Raw genomic sequence first — 27,839 nt, 5'->3', positions numbered from 1 at the left:
TCTTTTGTGGATCCACGAATAAAGAGATTTTTAAAAAAAAACAACAAAAAACAAACTAAAAATCACCCTTGTTAAAAAACAGTGGTGCAAATACAGACCTAAATTGCTTATTGTAACCAAAATTTCCAACATCTATGTGCAAATACTAGATTTCCAGGGATTTCTATTCCTATAGTCTTGCACCATTAATTCCAGGACAACTCAATAAATACCAAATCTTTTCCCATTTAGCTCCCAGCCTGCTGAAGGCAGTGGCATTTTATTTCCAGCTGTGCCCCACTAAGCAGCTGCAGTATTCACCCCAAAATTTCCCTTTGCAGAAGGTAAACAGAACAGAAACCCCGACGTTATATTTTATTTATTAATATTGAAATAATTAATAATGAATTAACAAATTACTAGCATAGAAGCAAGGGTTTACTGAGGGGTGGCAGCTTTTTGTGACTGAAACGCGCAGGACTAACACCAAACTCGTTACGTGGGGATACCAGGGATACACAGCGATTGTATCTGCAGACGCAAATCCCAGCCTCAAAGACAGATGGAGCAACTGCTCCCAGCGACTAAACTGCGGCTGTTAGGGCTCAGTTAGTGCCGTGATGGGCTTTCCGGGTGCAAGGACTCGCCGCAGGGCTCAGAAACGCGTTTTGGAGCCCCATTTGTGCCGAGAACAAGAGGCAGGAGGAACAGGAGGCGGGAGGGCTCTGAGGGACGACCCCCTATTGTGTCTGGTGCTGAGGCGCCCGCCGCGCGCCTGAAGGCCCCGCCGCGCCGCGCCTCCTGCGCCGGGCCAATGCAGCAGTTGCCGCCGCGAGCTCAGGCGTTCTCCGCGGGCACTCGCGAGCCGGCCAGGGCCCCGCGCGCTCCCGCGCCGCCTCGCCTCTACGCGCCGGCGTGCGCGCCGCCGCTGCCTCTCTCTCTGCCTCTCTCTCTCTCCCTCCCGTGGTAGCAGGAGCAGCGCGGGCGGCGGGGCTGGAGCGTGGCTGAGGCGGCCATTCCTACAGAGCGAGAGAGAGCGCAGCGTGTCCCCCCCAGCTCAGTCGCGCACAGGGTGAGGAGGGCGGCGCGGCCCCTCCGGACACCCCGAGCGGGGCGGGGGGGAAGGGGAGCGTGAACGGAAAATGACCGTTGGGCGCGAGGCGGCCGCCCCGCACCGTCACGTGACCGGCGCCCCGCGCGCGCCAAGGGAGGGGCGGGTGGGGGGGAGGCTCCGCGGCGCGCGCGCCGGGGCAGGTGCGGCTCGTGCGCGCGCGGCTTCGTGCGCGCTCTCGCGCGTCCCCGCCGTCCGCGCTCCCCCCGTGACGCGCCCGCCGCTCTCTCCGCTCTCTTGTCTTTCTCCCTCCCTCCTTCACAGAGATGCCCTCGGCTACCAACAGCACCATGGCGAGCAGCACCACCGGCAGCAGCACCGGCAAGGTGGGACCGGGCAGTGAGGCTGCGCCGGCAGCGGCGGCCCCGCAGGCAGCGGCGGGTGTGAACATCACCACGGTGCAGACCGAGGCCATGAAGCAGATCCTGGGGGTGATCGACAAGAAACTGCGCAACCTCGAGAAGAAGAAGGTGATTCCCACATCCCCTTAGACCCCCAGCCCACCCTAGGTGCCCACCGCCTTATCCCCCGCCTTCCGGCTGCCCCTGCCCCCGGGCCGGTCCGGCCTGTTTCCCTTCCGCTCCCTTGTTCCGGGCCCTCCGCCGAGCCCTCCCGGGTTGTTCTCGGCGTGGCCCCCAGAGGCCGCCTGCTGGAAGGTTCCAGAAGGGCGAGCGCCTCACCCCCGGCCTGTCCCCTTCCCCTGCCGGGGTCCCCCTGCCCCATCCCCAGCTACCCTCCCGTCACCCCGGGCCGGCCCGGTTTCTCCCCGGCCCGCGGAGCAGAGCCCGGAGGGGTCGCGGCTGTCGGCCCCCCTTCGCCCCCGCTGCCCGGAGCCCCCTCGGCGGCGCCGCTCCCTTCCCCTTCCCCCTCCTTCCGCCTTTTGTTCCCTGCGGCGGGGCCTTCCCCAGCCGCGCCATGGCGGGGATCGGCTCCCCGCATCTCCGCTCCGTGCGGTGCCCGGTGCCCGTGCCCGGCGGAGCGGGCAGACAGCGGCTGCGGTGCCCTCGGGGCCGGGCACATGGACGCGGAGCTGTAACATGGCGGCGGCCCGGCCTCCCCGGCGGAGCTCATTGTGCCGCCCGCACAAAGCCGGGGCCACCCCACCCCGCCCCAGTGTCACAGCTCGCTTTCCATCGCCCTAAGCTCAACTCTTTGGGAGCCTGAGCCCGGCTGGAAGCGGCCTTTCACGGGTTATTTTTAGAAAGAGCGGCTACTCAGTCCGTGGTGCTCGGACGGTTCGAGCTGTGGCACAAGAGGCAAAGGATGTCGTGGTTACTCGCAGCGTATTTTGCACCCTCTCGGTGGTGGCAGATTAAATGAGATTCGCAGGGCTTTACAATCTGCGGAGCACGAGGTGTCCACCGGAAAAAGAACTAATATATAGCCTCAAGACTTGGCACAAAACACCGCAGTACCAAGCTAAAATTACCATAAAATAATTTTATGTTTGTGCCACAGCCCTAAATATCTTTTTATTTTTAGAAGTGAATAAGCCCAATAATAGTTACATTAATTTTTCTAACTGGCACTTTTGATCGTATTCATAGTGTTCCATATTGTACAAGGTAGAAATATTCCCAGTAAATTAGTCTGTACAGGTGGGTTTTAAAGGAAAGAAGCTGTGCTTTACCTATAAATAATACACTGTGTATCAATAATACACTGTATAAATACATTGTGTACAGTGTAGCTTCCCACTTCAAAACTGGGTGTGGGACTTTCCTGGTTTTTAAAAATGACATGGCAAAAAACAGCAAGCCAGGACGTTTTAGGTAAGTTTCAGAATCAGAGAAGCTTTTCCTCCATGTCTCTTGTGTGTAGACAGGACAAGATGTCTGTCTTAAACTTGGCAATAATACACAAGAATATCTGCACTACCAATACAGTCCCTCAACTCCAGAAAGGGAGCAGATCTTTCTCTAGTTTTTTGAACACAAATTGTTTGAGATTTAACTGTTGTACCAAACATACACTAAAATCCTCTGAAAGTATTTTTAATTATGTTAAAGATGTGTGTTTTAAAAAACCAAAATTAGCAGGTGAGCAGTCTGACTTGTTCTGTACTTGGGAGTAATCAAGAGGGTAAAGCACAGTGTTACTGGTATGAGGGTTAGCTTTCCTTGGGAGCAGTGTTTTTATTTACCTTTAAATCATGCACACCTAATTTACACTTGCCTTGTCCATTCCATTCTATTTAAGTAGAGTTTTAGTGACCAAGTGAATAGAGAGGACAAAGTGCCCTTTTTTTTTTGGATGTGGCTTTTGTTGGAAGATGTTCAGTGAAAATTACTGAAAGCATTTATTTCTTGAATACTCGGTGCTGGGCAATGTGGCCTTAAAGAAAAGGCAAGGGCTGGGGTTTAAAAAGAAGAAGCTCCCTGTTGTCTCTCACTGATGAATTAAAGTTCAAAGACTTGATGCTTAATGGGTTGAAGTTCTGAAACTTTCTGAAGGATAAGTCATAAGCACTATAAAAGTCATGAGAGAAATAGTTTTGTATTAAAGCAGAGGTAACTAATTTTTGGGCTTGAGCCTCTCCCTTGGTGGGGGAATCAAGAGTTCTCTAGTAAATAGTGAAGAGAGCAGTACATGCTTTGTGTGTTAAAACAAAGCTCATTGTACGCATCAGGATTTCCTTATATTTTATATCTTTGTACAATATATTTTTAATTTTTCCAGCCATCCGAAAAGTAAAATTGTGCTGGATACTGCACAGACAGGAGTGGGTGAGAAATGCAGTAAATCTCACTGGGAACTTGTGCTTAGTTGGATAGTTAATCCTTTCTTTGTCAGCAGCTGCTAATGAAAGCCAGTAGAGATGATTTTCAGAGCTTTTGTCATAGAATGTACACAAAAAATACACTTAGACACACGTTTCTGAAGGGTGAAAAATGACAGCTCTGGAAGAGGTACCATCTTAGGCTTTGAACAAAAGGAGTGTGCAGCTTTTAGTAGAGGTCACTCTTCATGAAGAAATTTGAATTTTCAGAATGAAGTTAGTCATGTTTACCTCTAAATGCAGAGGATAAAATAATGTGACTACCAAAATACAAGTTGAAATCATATTTGACTTTGGTCTATACTACTGTGAATGTTTCTGTAAAAAGTAAAAACACGGAATTATTAGTTACACTTTCATTTTCTTTTCCTAAACGTGACCTCATTTGAAAGAATAAGTATTGCTTTATTGAAAGAGACTGGGATAAATGGAATTGCTGTTCAGAAATGGACATGGCCTGAAAATATCTGTGTTCCCCTCTTTGTATTTGGAAAAGATAGGAATGCTATCCTCTGTTCTTAGATGACAAGATATTTGTGCATGGAAGGGGGTAATTAAAGGGATATTTTCTCTCCAGGACCTTCAGATGTGCAACTCGAGTTTATGTTGACAAGCTCAGTTAATTTAAAAGTTGCCTCCAGGTATTTGTCAGGTGTCTGGGGTTAGAATCCTGCCAGCTCTCCATGTTCCCTAGGAGAAAACATTTCACCTTAAATTTCTTCTTTTCCCTGGCTCTTCTGGTTTTTGTTTTTAGAGAGGAAAACCCTTTCTAAATATTAAGCCAATTGAATGTAGATTAAACTGGTTTTGTTTCTGGGCTGAATGAAAAAAACTCCAGTTGTTTTTGCTTTCAACTTGTGTAATAGAGCATGAGCCATGTATGAGCAGTTCATCAAACAAATCTGCCAAAGGGGCAAAATAATTAATTTGCTAACACATGGGTTAGGGGATGGGCAGATGTTCTCAGGGTAACGTGAGTTTGGAGTTGGAAAGATGGCACATAGTGCCTATGCCTGGTAACTTGAGCTGCTGTCACTTTATCAGCTTGTCTGAGTTTCCTCCTGAGTGTAACCCTGGCTGGGGTGCAAAATGTGCAGTTCACAGGTGCTGCTGTCCTTGCTACACGAGAGCTCTCACAGAACAGCAGGTGGACATTTGAAGTTCATGTGACTTGGTTCAGTAAAATGTTGGATTTCCCATGGGAAACAGGAGTCTATAGTAAAAGCTGGCATCAGTTTTCCATTCTGGTAGCAGGAAGTTTGAAGCTTTCCGTTGGTAGCAGCTCTCTCAATGCTTTTGTCCATGATTTGGGCCACTTGGATGTTCCAGGCTTGTGGTAGCTCCAGAGCCTCTCCTTGTGAGGCTTGATTTGAAATTTCTTTGGAGATTTAACATGATTTGGGGACAAATTGTAAAATTCATTTCAGATAGTGTATTAAAAGCCTGAATCTTTCTTTAAAACCTCTCTTAGTAGAAATTTTGGATATCAAGCCTCAGGTCTGAAAACCCAGGCGGTTTATCTGTGAAATCAAGTGGTTGGTGCTTTGAAGTTTCAGCCTGGTCTGATTTGGTTTAAACTGGTTATTGTAAAATAGGGATTGTCTTACAATGAGTTCACTTAACTGGGTGCATGATGAATCCAAGGAGCTGTGAAACATTGTCTAGTTTCAGTTTTTCAGATACTGCTTTGGTGTTTGGATCCTGGTTGTTGTTTCAGAGGAAAAGGGCACACAGAATGTTTTGGGAGAGACACATTTGTGTTCTAGAGTGCACTTGTAAAAGTAACATTTTGAACAAAAATTATACTTAGTCTCCTACAATGTAGTCAACTTCCTTGTAAATTCAAAGTGTTTCTGTAGGAAATCCTGTATGGTGGTGATTTGGAAAGAACATCACCAGAACTTGGGCTTCCACTCTTCTGTGACTTAATTCTGGTTACTGAAGAAGCTTTTTTCCCTCTGGGGCTAACTGATCATGAAACTGCAGTCTCAGAATTGGTGCGTTTTTGTAATTTGGTTAACAATTAATATATTATGCAGATTATTTTTATAAACCATCAAACTTCCCAGGCTGTGGGGAAAACCCACCTACCAGAATGTCTATGACTGTTATTTCAAAAATAAATTCAGTTTAAACAGAAAACCTGTAAATGTTTTGTGTGCTGGAGTACTAGTGTTTTTGTATCTTTCTTTCTTCCTGGTTCCAACTTGGGACTGAAACAACTTCTCAGAACTTGTGGGTTTTGAGAGGTTTTGAACATTCCTTGCTGAGTGTCATACCTTTCTGATTTTTTTTCTTTTTTTTTTTGAGAGAATAGAAGACTGGTTTTAGTTTGTGGGGTTTTTTGGTCACTTCTGGGCTGTTTTTGCTGCAAAGTCATCAATGAGTGTAGAGGTGATGGTGGAGGGCAGAAAAATTACAATACAGATATGTAAAACAGCTTAATAAACTTCTGATTTGTAACTTGCCATTTATTTGGGTTCAATGCAAACTGTACTACGCAACTGTTTTAAATTTTGGATTATCTTAATTGCTTTTGTGCTGTCAGAAACATTAATTTGGTTTTTGAGTTATCTCAGGAAGTAGACTTGGAATGTCCTTTCCATCTTTTCCTGCCTTGTAGCAGAGTTTGAATTACTAAAGGTTTACTCCAGGTGTTCACCTTGTCCCCTTGCAGCTTGCTGTGCGCACTTGTGCTGCTGTAATTGGTAGAACCATAGCATTGAAATTATCTGGTTAAATATAGAGCCTCCCTCCTGCTCCTGACCCCTTTTTTTAAGGGTTATTTTTAATCTGATGATTCCAGTGATCCAGTTTGTAGCACAGCATTGGAAGTGGCGGATCAGTGGTCAGGCATTTCTAAAACCAGTGTTAGATTGGAGGATAATGTGGTGTAACTACATTCTTTGTTTCTACTTCAGGATAACATTTTCAAGACAATTCAGTGGAGGTGAGGAGATCTGTCTATTACTGCAATAAAGTAACCCAGTTTTGGATTCCTGTTAAAGTCAAGTCCAGGGAATACTTAAACAATGAGCACCACAACTCTAGGAGCCTTGTTCGTGGTGCTTTTTCCCTAGGAAACTCCGAAATACTTCAGGTATCTCAGTGGAAAAAGCTGAAGCAGGGTGGCTTGCTGCCTGCAGAACTGAGAGCTGCTGACTCATAAGCTGTTCAATACACAATTCATGTGCTCACTTTGCCACTGGATTATTTTTTCCCTGCTGGTTTGGTTTTCATGCTCAGATGTCTGAGGAGTGAGGATGAAGTTGTGTAAGGAGAGGATAAGATGAAGAGAGTCTTCCCTCTTGCAGGCACTGCAGTAGGTTCCTGAGCAGGAATTTCACTGCAGTTGTTTTACAGCTCTAATGCTGCTCTTGGATTGCTGGTAGTTGACAGTGCAGATTAAAAACTAAAGCATTTTACTTAATATTTCTGTCTAATGCAGCTTTGGATCTTAAAAGTGTCTTTGGGATGATAGAAAAATGCTTACTTGGCAGTCGAAATCTTTGTGGTAACATTTAACTAAATGCACATTGGCTTGTCCTCTGCATTGCAGCTGACCGGCTTTCCTTCTTCTGTTTTTACCTTCCCAACAGGAATTTTTATAAAGAAGTAAATGTGAAGACTTGTAAGTTTTCTTCTGTTCATAACAGAAAGAGACATATTACCCTTGGCTTTTTAGTTGAATAAAAATAAGCAAAGCATTTACATTAGATGTAACAATATTTGACCATTCAAGAAAAAGTTTGTGCATTGTTCAGTATGTTTCTGCAGTATCTTAATCTGAAATGACAAACCATGCATGGAAAAAGTATACAGAAAAAATTGTAGTTATTTAGGATATTTTTGTATTTTCCCTCCCTTATGCCCTCAGCCACCAAAATGGATTCTGTGAAGGTTTCACAATGTAATTTTGCTATATATATTTTCTTCAACAAAGTCAAACAAAGTAGTGTTCTGGAATACAGTGTCCCACCCAGTTTGTTTTACTGTTGTTGTTTATGGGTTTGTGTTGGAAACTGAGTCACAGAATTGGTTTTAATGCATTTTTGCAGACCCCGTTCAAGCTGGCTGATATTTGCAGTCTATTTACTGAGCAGCCTCACAAACAATTGCATCAGAGTGGCCAAGGGAATTGTAATCTACAGCAGGGGAGCCAGTGATTTAAGCAAGTAGGAACTTCCTTTGAAATTTGCTGGTCTTCAAAGCCACTTCGCTTTAGGATTTCAGCCATCAGAGATGTGGGTTGACCTGACTCCCTTTTGGCTTTACAGCTCAGCCACACACTCCCAAATCAAGAGACTGTCCTGTGATTGTCCAAGCGTGTCATCATCTGCTCTGAGATCAGGATGGCAAAGAGTAACCTGACCTTACTTCCTGTTGAAATAGGTTTGCAGTGTGCCAAATGCTCTCCAGGGCTACTTTTTTGATCTGTTATGAGCTGTGGCTGCTGCATTTAACAACTGTTACCATGTAGTTTCTGTCCCCAGCATGAAATTCCCAGTAATATATTTTTGGAGCTCTGCAAGTTCTTGCTTTGGCTTTGCCTAAGCCATTGCTGGCTCTGATACATTGGAAGGTGAGGTAGTTAAATATTCTGTTTGACCTGGAGCACTTGCAAAGATCCAGCACCAAAAACGACATCAAAAGGACCAAGCCTCACAGGGATGATTGGGTTTCAGGAAGTAATGATGGGTATCAAATATTTTGGAAGAGGGGCTTGCTTGTTTCACAGACTTTGATCTTTCCAAATGTCTGAGACTGGGCATAGAAGTTGAATTAACTATAAAAATATCAGTAAAATATTTTAAATTAAAAGTCTGGAACAAAGACCAACAGCAGCCAAAGAAGGTGTTACTCAGTGGCAAATGTAAACCCTGAGACAGTGGTACCATCAGGGGTTTGGTTCTTTGACATTCAAAATAAAGTGTATCTTGCTTTTCATGTTTTGTTATTCTAGATGGGGAAGATAATTGTTAAGGATTCATTTTAATAACTTAAAATTAGATCAAGGTAAATTTATTTCAAAATACAATAATTTGTGATAATGCAGAGATGGTGGAAACAGCTTAACAATTAGGTGTGTTATCTTTATAGGCCTTGCTTCCTTTTGAAGACCCTTTCTAGTTAGCCTTGGAATCTGTCACTGGGGCACACAGGAGTTCTACCTGCTTTTGGCTGATGCCACTCTTCTGTATGGTTTTCTCTTTGAGCAGATGAGAAAACTGATCCTGCTGAGAAGTAGCCTAATGATTCTTTTTTCAGTTTCTTCCTGTGGAAAAATATCCTAATGATCTTGAACAAAACTATTTTAGAGCTATTAATATGAATTGTGTTGGTGGGCGTTCTTGCACAGAGGATTAAAAACTGTTTAAAATTCTTTACAACTATCGTAAGTGATGGAGCTACAGGGAATTACAGTTCTGAATCATAATAGCATTTCCAGTGAGGGTTTTGATAAAGTGGTGATAAGCTCTACCTCAGGCCTCAGTTCAACTCTTGGTGTTTGGACTGAAGGACATGTGCATTGAGAGTGATTCTCCCCTTACAGAAGGGATGTGAATTTCATTGGAAATTCCAACTAGCCCTGAAGACATTGTAATAGCCAAATAAACAATATAAAAAATAAACAATATTTACCTCTTGGGAAAACATATATGTTTTATCCCAGAAGACACTTTTTCTCATGTACTTTTCTACCTGACAGTTATGTGCTTGTGTAACATGGTACAGTCTGTGTAGTGTAATATTACAGTGCATAATTTTGTTAGTGCAAATAGAAAAAAAGCTTTAAACTGATTTGCACCTCTTCATAACAGCATTTTTATTTTGTTTCAGAGCAAACTTGATGATTACCAGGAACGAATGAACAAGGGAGAACGTCTGAATCAAGATCAACTGGTAAAAACAACCAAAAAATCCTAATCAGATCTCTGTTGAATCATTTTGTCATTTTGGTGGTGAGGAGTTCTGTGCTGCCTCTCTCCATGTTGAGGCTGTTCTTAAAGTAGGTTATTGTAGAGCTTGGTTCAGCAGCAGTTTTACAGTTGTAGTAAATAAAGAGCAAGTATCAATTTAAATTCAGTTGTATGGTGCAAACATGCACATTGATACTTCAAGAGATTACCAGATGCTCAGTAATCAACAGTGTTTTGTTGCTGATTTTTTACGCTGAGAACGTGAAGGAAAAAAATGCACCCTCCAACTATTGCAGCTGTTGACACTTCAGAGAATGAGCTGCTTCTCTTGGTCCCTTGGATGATTTAATCTTCCCTTTGGTGGTTCTGTGCCAGCTGAAAACTGAAATATCACAAATCTGTGTATTTTTATGTTGTAATGGCCTGTTGTGAAGATATAAATCACCACAGAGAACTGGCAATCATATTGGGGATGGAAACTCATGGTTTTTATGAAGCCTGGCTACCAGGCTTGATGAAAATTTTCTTAGTTTAAAGAAACCCATTATTTTTTCACAGTCAGAGTGTAAATGTCTCAGCTGTATCCCCCGACTTGATTCTGATTTGATGTAATTTCTCAGTACTAAAAAATTGGTTGAGGAATTGGTTTTGCTTTGGTGCAGATCAGAGTATTAGGTTTAAGAAGATAGCAAAAACAAAGATTTCTGGAGAAGGGGACATTATGTTCTGTATATTCTGATTTTGGCTCTGATTGAAGATAACAATGCATTAATTCTCAAACTCTTGAGCAGTTCTGAGTTGCCAGATTGCTCTTCCTCCCCCATTGTCCCAGTTTTTTGTTAGTTTTTGTCAGGACTGACTGCAGCCAAATGTGAAACAAGTCCATCATCCATGTGAGAATGTAAAGGCTCTTTAGCATATCTAAAGAAACTAGAGGCCTCAAGGATGTAGACAAGTCTTTCATACGTGGGCTGTGAAAATCTAAATTTGCCTTAACATAGTTGCAGTCCCATTCAGGGATCCTGTGTCTCACTTCAGAACTGAAAAATACGGGAATTTATTTGTTGGAAGTATATATTCTATTCTATTCTGTTGCTGAAGGTTTACATTTGTGGTCTTTTTGGTTTTTTTTAAGGATGCAGTGTCAAAATACCAGGAAGTGACAAATAATCTGGAATTTGCTAAGGAACTGCAGAGGAGTTTTATGGCTCTGAGTCAAGATGTAAGTAAAGATCAGGCATTGCCATGTGGGTTATCCAGAAACTTTAAACTCTTCACTGAGGCAGTAGTCACCTCTGTTTACAGGGATAATTGTCCTTGATTTCTTGTATCTTTGACTGTTTTCTTCTGGTTTTTATATCAGTTGATGTCAGTTTTTCTGAAGAATTTCTGATGCTCTACATAAATGTATGAAAACAAGAATAATGTAATTCTCTGACACAGCACAAGTGTTGAAAACAGTGATCACAGAACCAGGTCTGTCATGCAATAGTAAAGGTGATCACACACCGGATGGTCACAGATGCCACTGGTAGCATTTTCTTAAATGTGCTTCATAGGGTTTTCATTTCTTAATAATACAATCTAAAAGTACATTATGGGGTAATTCATACTATTTTTGTAAGGGTAGTTTAACTGATTGCTATGAAATAGGTAATCTTTTGGGTTGGTGTTTTATCAAGGGTGCAGAATAATACTGTGATCAGGAATTAAATTTAAAAATGTGGGAGTTCTGGAAAGAGAAGCAGCATTGGAGGAATTGGTTGAGTAGTGGATGTGAATACAGCTGACTGCTCTAAGGAGTGTATTTAGCTTGTGAGCAGGCTGGAGTAATTTAAAGGGCAGCAGCAGCCTTGTGTTATAATCTGCCTTCTACATTGGCTGTGGCTGTAAGTTCATTTGTAGGACTAAGCCAACCTGTTTCTTTATTTTCTGGCATCACAATTCCATCTCTGTACATGGAATGTTAGTAATGGAGAATATCCTTTTCTGGACAAGTCTGTTCTGAAGTGTTTCCCTGGTCAGCTGACTGCTAAAAGAAGCCAGTGAATGTAGGAGTACCAGATTGGTGCTCTGCTTTCAAACTTGGTTGCAGTTTTTTCCTGATTTGACTTAGTTGATTTCAAGATATGTCTTTGATTTTTAAAAATGAAATGTGGATGTTTCAAGTGGGAGAGTTACCTTCATGATAGATTTGTTTTTTTTTAAGAGAGTATTAAATTTCCAGAGTGAACCAGCTGAACTTGGGGTGCTGGATGCTTGAAGAGTGGTAGAAACATCCTGTAGGTTCAGAGTGATGCTGCATTTAGACCTGTCTTTCGGAAGGTTCAGTGCAGTGCACAAGGCTGCTGCTGATGTGTTGTCCTCTCTCTCACTGCATCTGTGCTCCCCGCCCTGGGAATGCTGCAGTGGATGTACATGCTTGTTCCCTGGAGTGTCTGACCAGGGATCTCATGTCCAAAAATTTGTTGAAATCCCTTTTTGAACTTGCTGACGCTGTCTATCTCCCCAGCCTTTCATGGCAAAACATTCCATGAGTTCCCTCCCATGGTGCGTGAAAGAGTACTTTTGTTTATCTGTTTTAACCTGATCTATTGGTAGTTCCAATGAATGCTTCCTACTATCATGGGATATGGTGAATAACCTCTCTGTTCCTGCTCTCTGTGTGGCCAGTGTAAAAAATCAGGATCACGCAAGCCTTTCCAAATGGAAGAACCCAATGCTTGGGTCTGCCCTTGCCCAGTGGATGAACTCAACACTCTGGCTTTTCCTTTGCCTTCCTCTGTACTTTCTCTTAGCAATTAAAGACATTTTCAAATTGTTTTTCCTTTGGGTCCATTCTAGATCCAGAAAACAATAAAAAAGACGGCTCGTAGGGAGCAGTTGATGCGAGAGGAGGCTGAGCAGAAGCGTTTAAAGACCGTACTGGAGCTGCAGTTTATTCTGGAGAAGCTGGGGGATGATGAGGTGCGCAGTGACCTCAAACAAGGATCCAGCGGGGTGCCAGTGCTGACAGAGGAGGAACTGACAATGCTGGATGAGTTTTACAAGCTGGTTTACCCTGAACGAGACATGAACATGAGGTGGGGTTACAGCAAAGTGCTCCTCTTTCTAATTGCCAGTCAGTTAGCAATGTGTTTACTATGGTAATTTAAAGACTCAGTAAGAAATTAACTCTTTTTAATTAATTTTTAAGGTTGAATGAGCAGTACGAGCAAGCATCTGTTCACCTGTGGGACTTACTGGAAGGGAAGGAAAAACCAGTTTGTGGAACAACCTGTAAGTACAGTCTTTGCATGAAGAGACAGCACACTGAATTTGTGTCTGAACTAAAACACACATCTGATATAAGAGAACTTGGGCAGTTAATTCTTTGAGTTTAGAGGAGCTACTTTTCCTCAGCTCTTAGCTGAACTATAACAGTGACTTGTGAATTTGTACTCAGTGTGTGGTGTATTTTTTCATACTGGCTCGGCATTGTTCAGTATTGAAGCTCAGTCTGTTGTTGCTATTTCAGCAGTACTCTGCTGCTGTTGAGTAACAGTTCTTTGTTTTCTGCAGACCTGAGTGTGAGCAAGGCGACGGTGTAATACATACACTGGCATGGCCTTCCTTAGTGAGATATTCTCTCCCCCTTAGCTCCTGCAAAAAGTATTGTGGTTTTGCCCTGTTTTCATTGATTAGCTGCAGATCAGAGTGTGACCATGCCAGCAGACTGTTTTTTTTTTCCCAAATACCTGGCCTAGACAGCCAGTAATGCTGCTTTGTCAATAGGGCTGATGTATTTTGGTTTAAGATGCCCCAGCATTCAGCTGGGGAACTGAGGGCAAGTGTTCTTGCTTACAAAGGCTCTCTTGAGCCACTTCACCTCAGGGGAAGAACCTTTGTGAATCAGGTGGTACCTGTGTAGATTTATTTTTATTGACAATTGTTTTGGAAGAAATTGTTATATAGTAATGGTTTTAAGTAACAAGAATAAAAGTAGTAATTAATTTCATGAACATGATCTCACTGAAGTGCTCCACAAAGCTTCTGAAGAGTTACGTGTACTCTTAAGATCCTTCTCGCCCTTCAGATTTTTCTGAATGACACAGTGGGTTATTTATGGATTTATTGAATGTGACCCAGTAAGAGAAGATATCCTGGACCAGCAGTGGTCACAGACTGGCTTGGGGCAGCAGCATCTCGCCAGAAAAAGGGATCTTTGGGAAGGAAGGAGGGAGGAGATGATGAGGACTGAGGTGGTGCTGATGTTTCCTTGTTTCATTTTCCCAGATAAAGCGCTGAAGGAGGTTGTTGAACGGATTCTTCAGACCAGTTACTTTGACAGCACCCACAACCACCAGAATGGGCTGTGTGAGGAAGAGGAGGCAGCACCTGCACCTGCAGTAGAAGATACTGCAGCAGAGGCTGGTGAGAAGGGGAAGATGACTTGACTGACATTTTGTGTTCTTCTGTCTTGTCTCTGCAGTCCTCAGAGTGATTAAATTGCAAATGTGGTGTTCATCTCTAATACTGAAACCATCCAAGATGAAATTTCTGGCTGCCTGAGGCTTTTCCCATTTTTCAGTGGTTCCCACCAGTGTGTTAGAAGGAGCTGTTTCTGAAGCAGACAATGTGATTACATACTTAAGAAACTTGGAAATGTTGTATCCAATTTTAAGACAACCCAAGACATTTTTCCCTTTTGTGGAGAAAGCATAGCTGAACATAACTCTCCCTAGTGAGAATTTAATGTTATTTTTTTTCTTTCCAATTCAAAGCTCTGAGAATATTTGTTATTATTAGTTCTCTGTTAGTGCCCATGACATTTCTTCTTTATTCTATATTGAGACAGAAGGTTTTTCATCTAACTTTGTATCTTCTAGGTCTGTAACATGAGGCTTGGGGTCTTTATTGTTGTTGTTTTGGTTTTTGCTTATTTGGTTTTTCTCACATAAATGGTTTATTTCTTTTTCCTCCAGAACCTGATCCAGCAGAAGAATTTACTGAACCAACTGAAGTTGAATCAACTGAGGTATTATTCACTGAAAGACTGTCATTTTGTATACCTTCAATGCCACTTTACTTTTACTTTCATACCCTTTCTTATTTTTATTTTAGTATGTAAACAGACAATTCATGGCAGAGACTCAGTTCAGCAGTAGTGAGAAGGAACAGGTAGATGAGTGGACAGTTGAAACGGTTGAGGTAAGATCTTGTGTACTGCAGGTAAAATTGCAATCCCTGTTTCTGCTGGCTCACAATTCATGATAGGTTTTAGTATTGTATCCCTGCTCCCCCAATATATAAAAGAATACATATATATAAGTAAGCTTGGACTAACTACTCAATTATTTTATTACATACTTAGCTCAGGAATATCTAAAATAAAAAGAAATGAAACCTATTTAGTCTGGCTAATTTTGCCAAGAACTTGCTTTTCTTCATGAGTGGCTTGCTTAGAAGTCTTTTTTTAAAAAAGACTTTAAACTTTTTTTGAAGTTTTTTTTTTTTTTCTTTTTGGAGAACTTAGCTACAAATGTAGAACTTGAAAGTTTTATATACCCAGCTGCTGACAGTGTGGTGTAGTAGTGCTTTCATTAAGCAGGTTCCTGGAGAGGGAGCTGAAGATGAGTAACTCAACTAATACCTAGTCCAGATTGCTTATGTGCATCATTTGATGTTAAAATATGCTTGTGTGTACGTATGTCTATGTTCCAGAACTACCACTCTTCAAGTGTCTCACTTGTTACTACTTTGCACTTGAGTGGCTGTTCACTTGTGGTGTTTATGGTGGTGTGCTGGTGTTGGGATTTCCCAGTTCCATTCCCAGTTGGGTAATTTGCACTCAGACTTTGCTACATGTACAGGTCCATGATCTTCTTGCACAGGAATTTGTGTTCCTTGTATATGGGAAAGGAAAAGCCCCCTGTTTGGTTTGTTGGAGCTTGAGCTGTGTCTGTCTGTTAAAAATTAGTATGAGCAGCTTCTCAGGTGCTGGAGAGTTAATTTTTGATTGATTTTAGCCTTGTGCATCAGCAAATTGCAGATGGTCAGTTTTAGACTTTCTTGGAGCCTTTGGGCTGTTGGTAAGTGGAGTGGAGTAAGTGTTCATCATCTTGTGAAGTGCTGAAAAAACGGAGCAGCTGTTTTGATGTGGTAGACTAATCTGGCTGATTCTACATTTGAGTCTGGCTGAAAATCCTGTTTTAGAGTGTTGAAGACCACTAAGAGATTTAATAATACTGAGGATGGGTGTGAGGCTTCTAAAACTAAGTAGACAACTTTGCCATGTATGTGAAGGAGTTTGGTAGTTCCTTGTCATAGTTCATTTCCTTACTTAAAAAACTTAAATTGTCACTGCTTTTCCCTGCTACTGCATGTGCTTTAAGAACTATCTTAAGAAACTGAAGAAACCCTCCAAACCAGCACATTAAAGTCATGCTTGGTTGGAGTATTTTTAGAGGGCACAGCATTTTAAAATTAATGATTGATTGGCTCAATTATATCCATTTTGTATCTGTGTTTCCATCAGGTATCCAGAGTAGTTCAGTTCTCTGTAGATCTTAATATAAGGAGTATGGATGAAGGTTGTAGTATCAGACAGATTTCAGAAACTCATAATTTCCTAGCAAACTGAATCTGGAATTGGATCAGCTTTGTTTTCAATACGAAGAATGTGTGCTTCAGTTGCCCTTTCTGTCCCAATATCTTGGACTTGATAAAAAGAAATAATTTAGAAAAAATTAAAGTTGAAGCCTGTTTTTTCATTATAAAGAGCTTTATTTTCTCAACTATAATACAAAAAAGGGAAATTGAGAATATCTGCCTGTAAAATTATTCTTGCTGGCACTACAATCTCCTTTCTCAGGAGAATGCAGCTGAACTGTACTTTGGCAAGATCGTGACAGAGAATGTACAGTGATAGTTGTGAATTTTGAAATCTGAAAGAGAACATTTGCAAGGATGTGGTCGATAATGGTTCACAAAGGGGGAGGATATCATAAACTCCTCTCTTTTTCAAGTAGATGTGATACTGCCAGGATTTCTGTGGTGTGTTTGTAGTTTGGGAAGTGATGTCTTTGCAAGGATGTTTTTTGTGATCCTTCCATAAGTTTTAAACTAAATAATTGGCTTGTGAATTTCCAAGTGTATTTGGATGATATGATGTTCTAATTGTGGTAAACATGTCCTTTATAGGTAGTAGCATTTATGGAATTTTTTATTGTTGTTTTGTGGGGTTTAAATTTTAACTGCTTCTTCAGTAATTAGTGCCTTAGTCTGGTTGTACACAAAGTTCTCTGTCTCTTAGGTTGTGGAACTTTATTTGGATGGATTTTGTGTAGAATTCAAAACTCAGACTGGCAAAATACAAGCTAATTCTGTTGGTTTGTGTTGTCATTAAACTTGTGCTTTTACCTTTCCTCTTTTTTCCCCTGTCCTCTGTCATTGTATCTGGCAGCCCTGCCTGTTGACAAGGTTAACTCACCTCACACAACTTGCAATTTGTTCAGTAGTTTCATCCTAGTGTGTTTATACTTGGTCATAGTACCTGGTAGTGCTAATAGGGCTGAAGGCATAGGTCCTAAACTGTTTATTTTGATGTCAGAAAAGGAGTATTGAAGAAGATAATGTAAAATATGAAGTGCTATCTGCAGTTACTGCTGTACTATTTGTAAAAATGGAAAACGTTTGATATTTTTGTCACTGTTGTGTGCTCTTGATGATTCCATTGACTTATTTTTTTCTTGAAGATATTGAATTGTTGTGGATGACTTGGATTCCATAAGTTGAGTAGTAGTGCTCAAATAAATTGAGAGCACTTTTGGTAACAGTTATGCAGGAGATGAGTAACTGCTGGTTTTACCACTCAAGTTTCACCTGATCATCTGACTTGCACTTTTTCTTCAATTTTTAAACTTTGTAATATGCAAAAGGTCTGTATGTGCATTCTAGATATTTTTTTTCCATTCACAGGGCTTAATTCTTAATTTGGAAACAGTCTATAATGTGAAATTCAGGGACTGTTTGGTAGACCAGAGTTGTTCTTGGTTACCAGTGTGGACTGCCTCAGGTTGTATTTTTCATGGGAATTGTCAAATTGGTACCAATAGTGCTTTGGGTCTGAAGGGAGTCTCATACAAGTTGTAGGTAGGTTGTGGTTAGCTTTTAGTTTTATTCAGACATTCTGTTTGGGATTTGTTCAAGGAAGAAGCTGTTGGAGTTGGTGAGGCAACTGCATGTGCAGAATGCTATGGGCAGACAAGATGTGGAAATCTGAGCAAGCAGTAGGAATGCTGGAAGATGCTGTAGATTTCTTTGAGAAATTAAAAAGAAATTTGCAGGCTTAGGGGGTGGATAGTTGGCAGTGTGAGGCTTAAAGTTCTGACCTTTGTTATAGGACTGTTTTGTGAATTGTCATGGTTGGTGTTCAGAAATCTGTCTCTGCAATTCTTATAAGAAATCAGGTATTTTACATCAATAATTTGAACTTTCAGGTGCCTGTACACTAATTTATAGTCTGTGTAACCAAGTTTTAAGGCTTAGCTGTTTATCTGGAATGTTAGTAATATTAGAAGCCCATTGAAATAGAGAAGTAATGATAAGAGGTATTTTGAAGGGCATTTGTTGACATTAGAAATGGCACTTCTGGATTACGGGAGCTGCCTAAAGAGCAGATTAGGGACTGGTTAGGGCCATCAAAGTGCAGCTCAACCATCTTTGTTGCTGTCTATTTTCAAACTATTTGCTGATGTATGTTTGAGGTGCCCAATGTCCAGCTTTGCTGGTTGCTCTGCTGTCTGATCAGGTATTACCTGACTGCCCATTGCAGTTTGTTCCTTTGTTGATGTTTGCCACTTTGGGATATGTGTGGTAAATCTGAGCTTTTTTGCCCTCCCTGATCTGTGCTTCTGCTTCCGGGCTTCTGGTGTCCTCTCACAGTGCTGTCTGGCAATCCTTGTATTGCAGTGCTGCCTGGTGTTCCTGAGACAGTAAATCAGGAAGCTAGGATAACAGTGGCTGTGAAAATTGAGCATTATGAAGTCTTAAGAAAGACCAAAAAATTCTGACTCCACTCAATTTACCAAAAAGTTATGAGGAAATAATTGTTCCCCATTTGTGCGTATTTGTGGAGCTTACTCTTCCCCCGCTTTCTTTAAATTTCCAAATGGTGATAAGTTGCTGCCTCAAATTCTGCTCTAAAATCTCCATGTAATATTGAACAGGAATTTTTTTCATGGAGAATAGACTAGATGGAGAGAAAAAAAGAGCAGAATGTGGGCTCTGTGGTCCTGTGAGTACTCAGCTGAGTAGCTGGACACCAGTACCTACCTGTCTGTAGGATGTATTACTGTCCTTCAACACCCTACAGCAATTCCGTCATACATAACCAATTAGGCAGTAGCCAGAAATGCCAAGAACTCACGAGTAACTTGAGCGCAGTGCTGCCTTGAGCTGAAATTGCAGTTGGTTGTTGTCTCTTGTTAGGTTGTAAATTCCCTGCAGCAACAGACACAGGCAACATCTCCTCCTGTCCCGGAACCTCACACGCTCACTGCTGTGGCTCAGGCAGACCCCCTGGTCAGGAGACAGCGAGTACAGGACCTCATGGCACAGATGCAGGGCCCCTACAACTTCATGCAGGTATTGTTGTACTCTAAACATTCATTTGTTTAACCCACAGCAGTGTGAATTTGGTTTTTATGATTTTTTATTTTTTCTCCCTAGGACTCGATGCTGGAATTTGAGAACCAAACACTTGATCCTGCCATTGTATCTGCACAACCCATGAACCCAGCACAGAGTTTGGACATGCCCCAAATGGTTTGCCCTCCAGGTTTGTAATGGTAAATCCTAAACAGAAATACTGGGGAAGGCTGCAGGTCCTCTCTTAGCAATGCTTCAGTTGCTGCTGCATAGTAAAAAGGTTACCACAAGTAATAGTACAGTCCTGTTACAGAGTGTTTTTCTCAGAAATGTGATTGTACTGTTTTTAGACTTCCAATTCTCACTTGTTTATAGATTTTGCTTGGAAATAGGGAACATTACAGTTTCTTTGGTTTTGCTTTGGGTTATTTTGGACAAGCAGAAAAAATGTTCTTTGCGTGGAAACAGGCGTTGGTTATTTGAGTATAGCTTTGTCATGTTTAAGGCTTCATCATCTTCATGATGATCAGCTTTCACATAAGTACTCAGAGAAGATAATAATGCTGTTCTTTAAAACGCTTGGTTTACTGTGTAATAGCAAAATTATTTTCCTCCAGTTCATGCCGAGTCAAGACTTGCCCAGCCTACCCAAGTTCCTGTGCAACCAGAAGCTACACAGGTAAAATGTTTAGTAAATTCTGGTTTGGATTTGAGTTTGGTATTAGGTCTGGTTGGAATTAGAAAAGGATTTATTTCCTAGCTACATGAGAAACTCTAAGAAAAAGCTGAAGTTTTGGGAAATTGGTGATCTCCATTGCTGCTTACAGACATTATTAGTTCCTGGTTTCATTCTCTGCAGACATGGCAAATTGCCAGTAATGGGCAGCAGGTAGTTTGTTACTTATTTGTAAAAGAAATGCCAAAACCACTTGGTTACAAGGCACCTGTGTCTGTTCGAGTGAATGTCAGGGCACAAGTAGATCTCATGCATTAACTATATAGTTTGTGTTCTGTTTGATTGTTCCCAGTTGCTTGCTTGGGATTTTGTCCTGGAGCTGTAGAGCAGTCAACATTGAGTTGAATGCTGTTTCCAGTTGAGCTTTAAGTAGTATCTCCTAAACTTGCTTTTGTACTGTATAAATTAAGTAGTAACTTTCTTGTTAAGATGTTTCAGTTGTCTGGTGATTAAAGTAGCTCCTCATTTTATATTAAGTATGTGTGGCATCTCTCTGAGGACTCTGCTGGTCTCAGTAATGGATCTGATTCCTATAGGTATTTGCAAACCAAAAAAAAAAAAAAAATCTGGATAGGTGATGTGTTTCAGACTACCAGCAGTATAAAGTGCTTCCTTTGGCTTGTCCAGATTAGGTCTGCAAGGTTTAAGTCACTCATTTATATAGAAACAGGAGTGAGGAAATTATTTCTTGAGCTTCCTCTGTATGTACCTCCTGAAGTGCTGGTGCTCTCCACAGTTTTGTTGTCTTGTAGAAGTAGACTAATTTTTTTGGGCAGAGGATTTTCTCTGCACTAGTTTTTTTTTACTCTTAGGTGATGTCTGACTTAATCCACTGGATTTTTTTCTTATTTCCCTGGTTGAGGCCCAGTGCTGCCAGTGATTCTCTTGAGGATCTTGCACGCAGTAGCTAAACTTACTCTTGACTTTGGAACATTCCAGTGCAATGTGAACACCTCCATCAGTTACTATCCATTGCCTCTTAAACTGCCCAATACAGCCTTTAATGCAAAGTGCTTCTGCTTTGCTGGCTGGGCTTTTCCCTGGGCTCTCTGTGTGGGAGCAGAGCTTGTAAAATTCAGGCCATTGGCAGCCAGTCCTTGTCCACTTGTGTTTGAGCTTGGAGCTGTGTCACGTTAGAATGTTGGCAGTTAAAAAGTGATGAATTTGTATTGGTTTGAAGATCTGCTGGCTCACAGACTCCAGAGTTCTCTGATACTTTTTACAAAGCTGTGTGAGCATCAGCTGACTTTTGGGGGCTTTGGGGTTTATTTTGTCAGGTTCCCTTGGTTTCTTCTACAAGTGAGGGATATACAGCTTCCCAACCCATGTATCAGCCTTCTCACACAACAGAACAACGGCCACAGAAAGAATCAATTGACCAGATTCAGGCAAGTCAGGTTGCACAGGGGTGGGAAGAACTCTGATTGCAGGTGGCATCAAATGTTAGTCTATGTTTCTTCATAAATAACGTTATTTTCAGTTGATAAGGGTGCTTCAGTTCCCATTAATTTAAAAATTCTAAGCCTTTCTGTGACCAGTAAGTCCTCCACGGCACGACTTTTCTTTTGGAAGCTTGTTTGTTTAGTTGGATGCAGCATGCCAACATCAGCTTGGAAGCATCAGTATTGTTGGCTTAGAAAGTGGGATTTATTTTTTCACAGCAGTTAGCCTGGAAACTTCTTCATTTCCCCCCTCTAGTTTTTTCTGGTTGTTTCAAGCTAATGAGGAAGAAGATGGTTAGGTTTTTCCTCTCATTACACTGTTGTGAATGAGGCTGTTGAGCTGAAGTAGAGAACAGTCATTAGTAGAGGTGAAGCTGAGGCATTGCCACTCTCTTTTTAAGCCAAGTTTTTGAACTTAAATATTTGGTACATCAAGAGCTGCTAAAATATTGGGTTTTTTTAATTATTAGGCTTCCATGTCCCTGAATGCAGACCAGACCCCATCCTCATCATCACTTCCCACTGCATCCCAGCCGCAGGTGTTCCAGGCTGGATCCAGCAAGCCTTTGCATAGCAGCGGAATCAACGTCAATGCAGCTCCATTCCAGTCCATGCAAACAGTGAGTAGGAGATCAATACTGGATCCCTTTGGCTTGGTACTCACTGCTTGTGGTGGAATCAGTGATGTAGCTATATAAGATAGTCTTTGCTTATTCATGTTTCTAAAACTTTGATCCTTCTTTACAGAGCTGTAAAACTGAATTTCTGCTCTTACCAGGTATTCAACATGAATGCACCTGTTCCTCCTGTGAATGAGCCAGAAACCCTTAAGCAGCAAAACCAGTATCAGGCCAGTTACAACCAGAGTTTCTCCAATCAACCTCACCAAGTAGAACAATCAGATCTCCAGCAAGAACAACTCCAGACAGGTAAAATTCTTGTGGCCTTGGTAGAGCAGTCTGTGAAGTCCTAAATGATAAAGCAAAGCATGTCGCAGGTTCCCTTGCAGACCGTTTCCCTGAGCAATACCAGGTTTTGTTACTCTGTCTGGGTTTGAATGTCCAGCCGGGAGTGAAATTCAGTATATCTGTCTCCAACTGTTAAGTCACTTGACTGAGGTTTCTGTAGGTTTAAAAAAAAAAGAAAACATGAACAGGATTATTCTGAAGATGCGAGCAGTAGAGTGGAGTACTGGTTCTGCTGATGTTAAGCTTGCTTTTGAAAAGTACAATTTGAGGTGACATTCTGTAATGGAAATAGTAAGCCAGAAATGAGAGCAAATATGGATTGCTTATCACAGTTGATGTAAGGTCACAAAGGCCTGGAATCTTGTGCTGAAATCAATGAGATACGGTTTGAATTCAGCAGGCAAAACGCTTTCCACGTTAGCAGCTTAAAAAAATGAAAGTTTATGTCCAGAGCTGCTTTTCTCTCAGCACTGTCTTCACTTTCCACTGAAGTGCTAGTAGGTAATCAATGTCGAATAAGGAGAAAAAGCCTCATCTTTTTCCTCTCTAACAGAATGCTAGGTTTAAAGAGAGACATGTGGGAACATAAAGAAATCCAGCCTTTTATACTCCTTTTTGCCCTGATTCCCCTGCAGTGGTTGGTACCTACCATGGCTCCCCGGACCAGAGTCACCAAGTGGCAGGAAACCACCAGCAGCCTCCCCAGCAGAGCACTGGATTCCCCAGGAACAGCCAGCCTTACTACAACAGCCGAGGGGTGTCCCGGGGGGGATCCCGCGGGGCCCGGGGCCTCATGAACGGTTACAGGGGCCCGGCAAATGGATTCAGAGGTGAGCAGCTCTCAGAATACTCCCTGGCCTCTGCTTGCACCTGGTGGGATGCCAGGTCACCAGTGCAAGTGTTACACTGACCTGCTTTTGTGAGACTGGGGTGGTATCCCTGGGAGACACTGAAGTGGGTAGTAAAAATCTTACTCATTTTAGATAAGCAGATTAAATTTAGGTGTGTGTTTAGACCTCTGTTACAGTACAGTATTAAGCATCTACCACAAGTATAAGCAAATGCAGAAATATCCACCCATCAAGCAAGGAATTTGGATGCCAGTTGATATTTCAAAAATGCTTTTTGTTTCCACAGTATATTTTACAGTTCTCTGTCTCATCAGAATGAGAATAGGCTGGCTTATGTAGAAGTACAAGAGCTCGAGAGTCCAAAAGTCACTAGGTCAAGGGAATTAACAGGAGTGGAAGAATGATACCGTAGATAAGAGAATGTTCGTGATTCCTGGATCTTTCAGGTGTGGCTGTCAGTGTTACAAAGAGGTTTATATTAGAATAGGACAGAGATTTCCTTGTCAGGTGTTCTGGGACTACTTATGTACACTGGTATTCCATGTTCTCTTCCCCTCCTGTGACTGGGGAATAGAGAAGAAACCTGCGTAATAAAAATACAGCTGATTGAAGTGTGAACATAGTAATCACACTTGGGACATTTAGATCCTACCTAGGATCATGTTCAGCTCTGGACTGAATGTTCTGTAAATCACAAACCTCGCGTTACTCTGAGAAATGCACTGAACATTCTCCTCCCAGGCCTTACCAGAGGTTCATTCTCATTTCTTGTAATATGTTAGCCCTGATGTTGGAAACATTTGCTTGACTTGTAGGTAAACAGCACTTGATAAAGGGATGGCATTTTAAGGTTTAGGTAAAATGCTGTTACTGCTTTTCTTTCTGTAGTAGCAGAAGGTCAAATATTAAGTGCAACTTTGCTTTTCAAGTGAAAGACTTGTGCCCTGTTCCTTAGGGGGATACGATGGCTACCGTCCTTCCTTTTCCAACACTCCAAACAGTGGCTACACACAGCCCCAGTTCAATGCTCCTCGGGATTACTCAAACTACCAGAGGGTAAGCTACCAGTGGGGAGAGAAATACCTGTCAAAAGCACTCAGAGTTGTAAAGTGACAAATTCCTCTGGGCCTTTCTTACTGCTCAGGAAGACAAACTGCCTCTGTGTAGTTCAGATAAATTGAACCCTAAATGCTTTAGTTTATATTTCTTAGTTACATTGAGTAACACATTCTGTAACTGGAGAGGGCATTTGTCATTGCACATTTTATTACTGCGGCCAGGCACTAGTGGAAGTAAGAATTTATTTTTTGCAGATTATTTTAAACTAATAAAATGTTGCCTGTTAAAGCTACAGGTGTTTTGTCAGTACATATTTTTCTAAAGGTACTTATTTTGCTGGCAGTTAATAATAGAATGCCCAGTTTTTATGTTGTGACTTAAATTTCTTTGCTTCAGGATGGATATCAACAAAATTTCAAACGTGGCTCTGGACAAAGTGGACCTCGGGGAGCTCCTAGAGGTAATTTCCTGACTAGCAAATACTTGATCTGGGTTGAGTGGAAGTTTCTGAGCCAACTTTTAAAGTTTTGTACTTTAAAAGCAACCTCACTCCTTACTCAGCAACTCACAATTGAGAATAAGATGACTTTCCTCTGACCTCTTAGGTGACCCTGCTGACTTGAATTGCTGGGGTCCTGTGAACTGGTGATGGAAGTTTAGTTGGCTGTTAAATGAGGAATTCTTGGAAAAGAGGTTTAAACAGCAGTCGCTATTGACAGTCAGATATAGCAGAACTACAACTGTCTTTTATTAATGAAAGCCTTAGGAAACAAACCCAAGAGACATAATGAGGCTGTAGTTAAGCTTCTGAATTCTGTTTTCATCACTGTTTCCTCAGGTCTTTTTTTTAGTATGTTTTTGTTGATGAATCTGTGTTCTGTCTCAATATTGCCACAGGTGCCTTGGCAATGAGGGCAGCTCGAGCCTGTGCCCTGCATGTGTGAAACCCCACATGGTAGTTCAGTTTTGAAAGGTTGGTCCTGAAAGCCCTGAAGTGTGGAGCTGAGGCCTCCGGAGTTCAGTGCAACATTGGGCTGTGGTGAAGCTTGAGAGCATTTTAGGAAGCACAACAAAGTCTGACTTAGTTCAGATCAGAAGATTTAGGATTATTTCTAAACTAACCAGATTTCCTGCAAAATTCAACCCCCTTTTTGTGTTTTCTAGGTCGTGGAGGGCCCCCCAGACCAAACAGAGGGATGCCTCAGATGAACGCTCAGCAAGTGAATTAAACACATTCACAGGATTCCGTTCAACGCCAAAAACACGCTGGCCAGTGTACAATACATGTTACCAGAAGAGTTATTATCTATTTGTTCTCCCTTACAGGAAGTTTGTTGTAAAGGGACTATTTTCATTACCCATAATGACAGGACTACAGTTGCCAGCTTTATATTCCCTGGATATTGAAAGGAACGAAACAACGTTTACTCTGCATGTTCTGTCCTAAGCATCATCTTGAGCCTTGCACATGAGATTCAGATTCCTCACCCTTGCTAAGAATAAAGCAAAAAAAGGCAATTTTCAGGGTGATCAAATCTCCATGGTTAACTGCAGTGGCAGGAAAAAGCAAAGACTACTCACTTCTGACATTTAAAAGTGATTTAACAAAATTCAGATAAAATCTGCAAATCCATAAAGATTTACTGTGGTTGACAAAACTTAAATGTTCCCATGAAAGGATGGAAAAGATGAAGTGTGGCTTGGTAGAACAACTGCATTTCAGCTTTTTCTTATTAAATTGAAGCACTGAGCAGTTCAAGATATGTAGTGATGCATTTGCCCTGAATAGATGAGTGGGCTTAGAGGCAGTTTGTGACAAAGAAGAGGCACCCTTAGCTGCAGCATTCCTCATCACCTGATTCCTGTGGCTAAGGATTTAAGAGCGTTTGCATAATGGCTGATGTAACTGTATAATTATTTTTTTTTTTAGGAGACAAGGTGAAAAACAAACAAAAACTGTGATTTGGCACTTGGACAAAATTTTTGCAACAAATCCTGAGCTATAATCTGGATGGCCACTGTATATTTGATGTGAAGTATTTAGATATCTCTTTGAAACACTTTTAAGTTTCTTTGATAGCAATGACTTTTGTAAGGATTGGTATTCTCTATCATTCCTTATGACTTGCACATTGTCTGTCACTAATACTTGACCTTGCTGTATTATCACCTAAATAACTGATGCCGGTACTGATGGAAATCCCTAAAGGATAATCATAACACTTTTGGTCACATGTCCTTTTGTCTTTCCTGCAGCCTTGAAGGTTTTAAGAAATCTCAAATGCCCGCTGCTGCTGCCCTTCCAATTGCTATCTTTTGAAAAGCACCAGTCTGTGTTTGAGTTGATTTCCCCTTTTCAGGGAAATGACAGCCAGCAGTTACAGTTCTAATGGTATAAGCAAGATAAATAAAACATGTTTATAAAAATTGTATCCTGGAACACTGGTTTTCAACGACTGAAAAAGATTCAATGTGATGGGGTGACATTTCATAAGGTGTTTTTTTCTTTCTTTGTTTTTTCCCTGATAGTCTCTTTTTCCTGACTAGATGTAAACCCTCCTCCTTTTTTTCTGGTTTTATTCTACTAGCTGTGACTTCTGGGAAACTTTTCTTTTTGATGGACTTTTTCTTTCATCAAGGCAGCGATGTATAAAAGAAATGGCATAAGCCTAGGAGCTGGAAAATACCAAGTCTTATTCAAGTTTTACTGCATCCTTGTGGTATAATCTTTGGGAAAATCACTTGTGCCTGCCTTTTGCGCACATGCACTCTCTCTGCAGTGGGGAGAATATTTTGATAGCTGCCTCCATAGAGGTGTTGGTAGTTCTGTTGCATTCTATAGCACGTGCAAGAAGAAAAGTGCTATATTCTGTGTTAAGTATTGCTCATCAAATAATTCCTACCTGTGGAAAGGTGAAATTAAGGAACAGCTGTGTGGTGTTTAACTGTTCTGTACAAAACTGAAGGTTGTTTTCACTCAGAGGGTAATTTCTACTTTGTATCACAACTGAACTTTCAGAACTTGCAGTCAGATACTTTTGACTCCATTGTGAAACAGTCTGGAACTCCATACAAATAGGTGGGATATCACTTTTCCATATCCTGTGTGAAGAGCACAAATGAAAAATGTTTTCACTGTGGGAAGTGATAAGCTTGTGAAGACCATATTCCACACCAGGCATCCTGAAACGGGGCTGATGTCTGGAAGCAGCAGTTTGAGTCAAGGCCTAGAACATTCCTAAACTGCAGTCCAGTGAGAAGTTGCTGTTCTGTGTCTTTTTTAGGAAGCTATTACTGAGATAACAGTCCCAACTGTTTTTTAACTGGAAAAAAAAATAAAAAGACAAACCTTTTAATGTTGAA

General features: G+C 41.6%; 1 protein-coding gene across 4 annotated transcripts; it reads left to right on the top strand.

The window, feature by feature from the left end:
• Nucleotides 1-435: 435 nt before the first annotated feature.
• Nucleotides 436-27,839, top strand: CAPRIN1 (cell cycle associated protein 1). 4 transcript variants are annotated; one of them, XM_079308787.1, is made up of 19 exons: nt 440-1,051; nt 1,355-1,560; nt 9,711-9,773; nt 10,926-11,012; nt 12,635-12,873; nt 12,987-13,069; nt 14,066-14,203; nt 14,755-14,807; nt 14,894-14,980; nt 19,262-19,417; nt 19,502-19,610; nt 20,038-20,099; nt 21,434-21,544; nt 22,069-22,218; nt 22,377-22,527; nt 23,202-23,396; nt 24,373-24,473; nt 24,873-24,936; nt 25,641-27,839. In XM_079308787.1, exons 2-19 carry the CDS (start codon nt 1,357-1,359, stop codon nt 25,703-25,705), a joined length of 2,118 nt encoding a protein of 705 aa, XP_079164913.1. In that variant the 5' UTR covers nt 440-1,051; nt 1,355-1,356; the 3' UTR covers nt 25,706-27,839. The 4 variants fall into 4 exon arrangements, with proteins under 4 accessions (XP_079164915.1, XP_079164913.1, XP_079164916.1 ...); XM_079308789.1 differs by lacking the exon at nt 14,894-14,980 and having other exon boundaries at nt 436-1,051; XM_079308788.1 differs by lacking the exon at nt 21,434-21,544 and having other exon boundaries at nt 445-1,051.

Source organism: Erithacus rubecula, assembly GCF_903797595.1.
Source record: "Erithacus rubecula genome assembly, chromosome: 6".
Lineage (NCBI taxonomy): Eukaryota > Metazoa > Chordata > Aves > Passeriformes > Muscicapidae > Erithacus > Erithacus rubecula.
The sequence above is the reverse complement of the archived record's forward strand: the minus strand, read 5'-3'. Positions and strand labels throughout refer to the sequence as shown.

Coding starts and splice junctions, on each gene's coding strand:
- CAPRIN1 (XM_079308787.1), top strand. CDS start 1,357: ATGCCCTCGGCTACCAACAGCACCATGGCGAGCAGCACCACCGGCAGC. Junction 1,561..9,710: donor GCAACCTCGAGAAGAAGAAG/GTGATTCCCACA, acceptor ATTTTGTTTCAG/AGCAAACTTGATGATTACCA. Junction 14,981..19,261: donor GGACAGTTGAAACGGTTGAG/GTAAGATCTTGT, acceptor GTCTCTTGTTAG/GTTGTAAATTCCCTGCAGCA.